Source organism: Dipodomys ordii, unplaced genomic scaffold (genome assembly GCF_000151885.1).
Source record: "Dipodomys ordii isolate 6190 unplaced genomic scaffold, Dord_2.0 Scaffold7603, whole genome shotgun sequence".
In the NCBI taxonomy this organism is placed as follows: Eukaryota; Metazoa; Chordata; class Mammalia; order Rodentia; family Heteromyidae; genus Dipodomys; species Dipodomys ordii.
Genome location: NW_012274816.1, coordinates 1024 through 6948, shown reverse-complemented (window position 1 = coordinate 6948; position 5925 = coordinate 1024). Strand labels below are relative to the sequence as shown.

General features: G+C 51.6%; 1 protein-coding gene across 1 annotated transcript; it reads right to left on the bottom strand.

The window, feature by feature from the left end:
* Nucleotides 1-324: 324 nt before the first annotated feature.
* Nucleotides 325-5723, bottom strand: LOC106002330 (glutamate--cysteine ligase catalytic subunit-like; the record flags this gene model as incomplete). The annotated part of the gene is made up of 6 exons (XM_013037225.1): nucleotides 5719-5723; nucleotides 5514-5627; nucleotides 4503-4561; nucleotides 4259-4389; nucleotides 766-840; nucleotides 325-441 (listed from the first exon to the last, which is right to left on the bottom strand). Coding segments are annotated over exons 1-6 (501 nt in total), but the record flags the coding sequence as incomplete, so codon positions are not given.
* Nucleotides 5724-5925: the final 202 nt, after the last annotated feature.

Here is a 5925-nt window from a genome sequence, read left to right as displayed (position 1 = left end):
GCTCAAGGCTAGCGCTCTACCACTTGAGCCACAGCACCACTTCCGGCTTTTTTCTTTTTTGCTTATGTGGTGCTGAGGAATCGAACCCAGGGCCTCGTGAATGCAAGGCAAGCGCTTTACCACTGAGCCACCTTCCCAGCCCACCATGGCCACTTTCAAAACACCCAAGGCCGTGTTCCAGCCTGGAGATCTCAGCGGGAGCTGTGAGGATATGCCCAGCCAGGGGCACAGCTGCCAGGATGGCCAGCGACGTGTTCCTGCAGCATGCAGAGGACATGGGGAACTTGTCTCCTCCACCCCCCCCCGGCCCGCTGTCCTCCCCACCTCCAGTCCTCGCTCCTCCCGGGTCCGGTCGTCCACAGAAGCAGAGATGACCCCCCAGCGGCAGTCGATATCCGACACATAGCCTCGGTAAAACGGAGAAGCAGCACTCAGGGCCATCTGTGGACACAGGAAGGCCACTCTGCAGGCCGCCACACACTTCCACGCTTAAAGCGGGCTCCTGGGACGGTCCTAACCCCAGGACTCCACCCACGTCCTTCATCATGACCGGAGAACGGCCACACGAGACACACAGCGAACATTTTACCAGCACGGTAACTCTACAGCATAGCTCCTGAGCTCCATTAGCTCTAACTCTGCACCCTTTTAAATCAGTTCACTTTTGAATGAAGCCTCAGCTGATCCTCACTAGCACACTTGGCAAATCCTGCCTACGCACCCTTTTCTTAGCATGTATTTAAAATAGGGTATAATTCTACTTACGACAATTGGGCAGATAGTGGCCAACTGATCATAAAGGTATCTGGCCTCAGATATGCTGCAGGCTTGGAATGTCACCTGTTTAAGAATGCACATGATTGACAGGTCATTAGCATGTGTCCCAAGCCATCAGGTCTGCCGCGGGCGAGGGCTGGAGGAAAGGAGGGGAGGGGAACGGCCAGTGATGGCCATGCTCAATGCATGGGCTTTGTTTAAAAGCTGTTCTTGGTGAGGTGAACTAGAATCTGCACTTAACCGTGCCCCTCTTTTTGGGTTAGCTGAGGCTTATTTAAACTTCAGTACCACAGGGATTTGGCGCTACTGAGGACAGTTTTAAAGAACCCTGGCGATGGTCTGGTGATGGCCCGGAGTCGGGGGGCCAGTGCACCTCCATCTGAGAAACAGCAGGCCGTGGGTGCCGGCCAGCTGGCCGGGGAGGGTGACCCGGGACAGGAGAAGCCAGACTCGCAGGCTTGTGAACCAAGACCTCTGAGTGGCTGCGCTCAGTGCTAGCGCCCGGAGATGTCTGGGGTGACCACCCAGGAAAAGAAATACGAGTTCCCAAGGGAAGGACCTCGCCGTGGGTGTGGCGAGGGTCCCTCAGGACTGTGTGGCGAGGCCTGGCATCTGCTGCCGACCAGCCATGTCTGAAGCTCATGAGGCACAGAGGACACCGGGGAGGGCGTGGGGACACTCGAACTCTGACCCAAAGTGCTCGTGAGGCCTGGCACGCGCAAGGCCTGACTACCCTCCAGGCGCGCTGGCGGTGCGTTTGGCAGAAGCCACGCACAGCAGAGCCCAAGTGGAGAGGCCAGGGCCTCTCTGTTCATTCAGCCCTATCGTGACTTTAGATACTGTAGGATTGGGCGGGGGGGGGGGGGGGGGCTTTTCACGATAAACATTTTGTTTTCCAGTGCTTTGATTGGCTGCTCTTGGATGTTCTAGGTAGGATACACGATTTATAAGCAAATCCTGGAAAAGTCAACCCTAGAAATGACTGCTTAAGAAAAGTAGCAACTGGAATGTGATAGTTCAGTTTGCAACAGAAACTTGTTATTCTAAATAAATTTAGTAACTACTTTCCTTATTCTACAGCTGATACAGGCGACAGAAGAGATGATCACTGTGGCTAAAGGAAAAGGAACAAACCAGTTCTTGCCCTGGAAGAAGGGCATGCGTGACGAGTGGGCTGGCCTGGTGTCCGTGTGTGGACACGCCACCCGCGGAAGGGGCAGTGCATGAGAAGCGGCATCGAGGCACAGGTTAAAAGGCTGGGCCCGTTCTGAAGCCCTTAGGGAAACAAGCCATGAGCTGACTGCTCACGAGATGAGTCCCAGGCAGTCCCACAACAGTACGTTTTACTTTTCTCTTTTGAGACGGTCTTGTTATGCAGCCCAGGATGGCCTGAGCTCCCAATCCTCCTGCCTCAGCCTCCCCAATACTGGAATTATAGGTGTGTACTATCACACCCGGCTCTGGGATTACAGGCATGCACTATCACACCTGGCTTAATAGTTGAGAATTAGAATGTGGAAAGATACTGTTTGTTTTGAATAGTAAATCTTTATATTTTTAAAGTAAAACTTAAAAATTACTTTGAAATTACTTCTTTCCCCTATAGTTTCTATTGTTCTACGAGATACAGAGCACAGAATTCTGTAGTTATTTGTAGATTTCGTTGCATTTTACATTGCCTATATTTGTGACAGAAAAGTCTGTGTTCATGACATGTTATTGGAAAAATTAGCACTAAATTTACAAGGCTTAAGAGGAATGTACCTTCACCACAAAATGGTGGGTCAGGGGCCACTAGAACTCACTTCTTTGCAGCACCACAGTGTCCAGGGAGCGAGGCCCTCCCCCTGGAGAGTGGCTGTGTTGCTGCACAAAGAGCGTCTGTGGGAGAATATCCCTGCCCTTGAGGAGTGTCTGAGCGACACCTGGTGTAGCATTCAGTCAAGAGGGCGACGGGAGCCCCATGTACCTGCAGTCCTAATGCTGTAACGAGCTTACATATTCTCTTTAGCCGCTTTGTAATGAAAACAAAGTCAATAATGCAGCTAATACCAAGAGTTCTCGTTTTGAATTGCGACTTTTCCTAAGGAAACTTACGGCCCTAAGTTTCTTTTGAAGCCAATACAGCTTTTACTACCGACACGTCAAGAAAACAGAAAAAAATGACCCTCTGTCATACTGCATACAAACAAGTCAGTGTGGAAATACGTGGCGGGGCCTTCACTTGGATTTCGGTTTTGAAGGGACTCTGCAAGCAGGCGTGCGCACAGGCTGCAGGCCCGCACGGGAAAGGATGCCCCTGATGTCCTCTTGAAGTGCTGGGAGGGCACGCTCACGGCACTGTCCCCAGCCCGTGGCTGTGCGCAGCTCCACACCCAGCCGTCGGCTGAGACGGAGGCTCTTGAACTTTCATGCTTGGGCTGGCCTTGAATCGTGATTCCCCTTGATTCTGTCTCCTGAGAAGCCAGGACTACAGGCTTCAGCGCTGCGTCTAGTTCCCCAAGGACCATTTCTAATCAGCTGAAGTTGGCAGAACAGACTCTGAGTTTAAATTCTCAATTTGAACATTTACAAATTATACAGCTTCCACACAATGATTTTAATCAAATGACAGCTCGTAACAGATACAGCTATTAATAAAGGCAATGAAATAAGTCTGAGCTTAGAGTCAGGCCTAGAAGGGCCCTACTGTAAGCCCTGCTGTTAGCCACATGTGAAGAATAAGGAGCCCCAGTGAAGGGAGAGGGAGATGGTGCGCACCGCAGGCCTCGCTGGCCGGGGCTCTGGCCTCCCCCCGTGTGGTGTGTGTGCCTGCCAGCAAGGCCACTGCGAAGCATTTATCCTTCCTCCATCACTAGGTGGCTTTGCCTGATTAGCCAAGTCTGAAGTCCCTTCTATCACAAAACCCCTGGGGTACTTCCATGAAGAAAAACCTCAGTAGCTGCCATTGTAAGTGCTCACAGAAATCAAGATCTGCCCGTGTCGAACAGCTTCACTAGCCTGCCACTAATGAGCACTAAGAAGAAACTACGGACCCCACCTGTGGTGATCTGGGGTTCTAAGTCAAAAGACAGCTTCAGATGAACTTACTAAACAACCTTGTTTCAAGCCCCTCTGTTGAACACCTTCATAGTAACAAAAGTATTTTAAAAAATACTCTAATTTGTGGGGGTAGGAAAGTGGCTCAGTGGTAGAGTGCTTGCCTTACATGCAGAAGACCCTGGGTTCAATTCCTCAGCACCACATAAGCAAAAAAAGCTGGAAGTGGTGCTGTGGCTCAAGTGGTAGAGCGCTAGCCTTGAGCCGAAGAGCTGAGGGACAGTGCTCAGGCCAGAGTTCAGACCCCACAACTGACAAAATAAATAAATAAATAAAACCCAATTTCTTTTCAGAAAGAATCCTATCTACCCCATCACCTTAATTCAAATGCAGTTTTTAAAGCAGTTGGAACCGGTCAGAGTCCACACGGCGGACACCGTACCTGAAGGCAGCAGTTGCCCATCCCAAACCCCATGGCATCCATGTAGATGTGGTCGGGCTGCGCCGCCCGGGCAGCCTCCTCGTCAGCAAACGCCTCCACAAATGGAGATGGGGTGTTCTTGTCCTTAAATACTGCGTTGTGAACATAAAAGGGAAGGACGTGGTTGAGAGTCAGGACTCAACAATGCAATAAGCCCCCCGCCCCCCGCCTTTCCCCCCAAGCTCCCCTCACCTTTGTAACTTACTTGGTACATTGATGACAACCTTTTCTCCTCTCCTGTGCCGGATATTTCTTGTTAGGGTACTAAAACAGACAACCAAACTTCATAAATACCCTCTAAAGAACCACCATGCAGAAGAATTTGACGACACAGAGATGAACTGATGTTAGTCCTATTCAAAAGACGTGGAGACAGTCCACAGACCGAGCGCAAGTTCCAGGCACTGAGATGCCTTGGGAACGTTAGCCGTGCGAGACTCTGTTCTGGGGTCCCCCAGGGGGAAGCACCCCTGTCCCAGTCCACGGCACCAAGCCAAGTCTTGAGCACGCAGGCCGGCCGCGGTGGGCTCTCTCACGGTGACTTTAGGTGAAGCTAAGTGCGCACTTTGCAGCTGCATCTTGCACACACTTCTCCCGCAAGAGCTCTGGTCCACTCAGCTTCCACAGCTCCTCCACTAGAAGCCTGCTTCACCTCACGCCAGGCAGGAGCACTCTACTTTCTCCAAGGAGATGTCTGGTGCTGCCACCTTCTGTTACCTATCTGTCACTGTCTCTCTTCTTACGGCTAAAAATGTTCATTTCACTTTCAACACAACTCTGTGTTACTTCCAAAAAATACTCAGAAACCGAATGAACACTGCTGCGTTCCAGCACCCCTGCCTGAGATCAGGAACCTTTGCTCAGGATGGGTGAGCAGGCAGGCACAAAGCCAAGCTCGAGCAGCATAGGTCCTGAAGGAACTGCAAACCTAACAACCGATAGCTAACAGCTCGGGTAGTTAATAGAACAGAGGAAAAACTACCTACTAAATGCACCAGGAGCCGAGTAGATTTTATGGTACTGAGATGAGTAGATCACAGAAACTACAGAAGGGGGAAAGATTTAAGGAATCTGCTCAGCCACAGGAGGACAATGCCAGTCTGACTTTCAAGGTGACTTGGGAAACAGGCAGGTTTGGGTGTGAGAAGCAGCCATCCAGTAGCTGTGGCCCCTGTGTCTGTGAGCAGAGCGTCTGCTGAGGGGGTGGCACACTCACCTGAAGCGGGGGTGCTTGTTTATTGCTTCATCTGGGAAGAAGAGGGACTTGGAGGCGCCGCCTTCCACGGGGTTGGGTTTGTACTCAGGCAGTGTGAACCCAGGGCAGCCTAATCTACAACAAAGTGAAGAACTGAACAGATGGTGTTCGTCTTGGGTCTGAGCCGCCTGTGGTCTTGCTGTGTACGAGTGTCTGTTACCATCACCGCATGGTGGCGTCCTGAGGGTCATCTCTGTGACCGCCACTCTGGTGTTACACAGTCCCCACGCCCTCACTGGCCAGGAGGGCACAGGATCTCTGAGGACTGCTGCCTGCAAGTGATGTCCCTGGTTCCCCACCCCCGCCACGCCCCCCCATGGCTGAGGCATGCTCTTTCCCCAGCTATGAGCTTTCTAGTCTCTGCTGCCCCGCT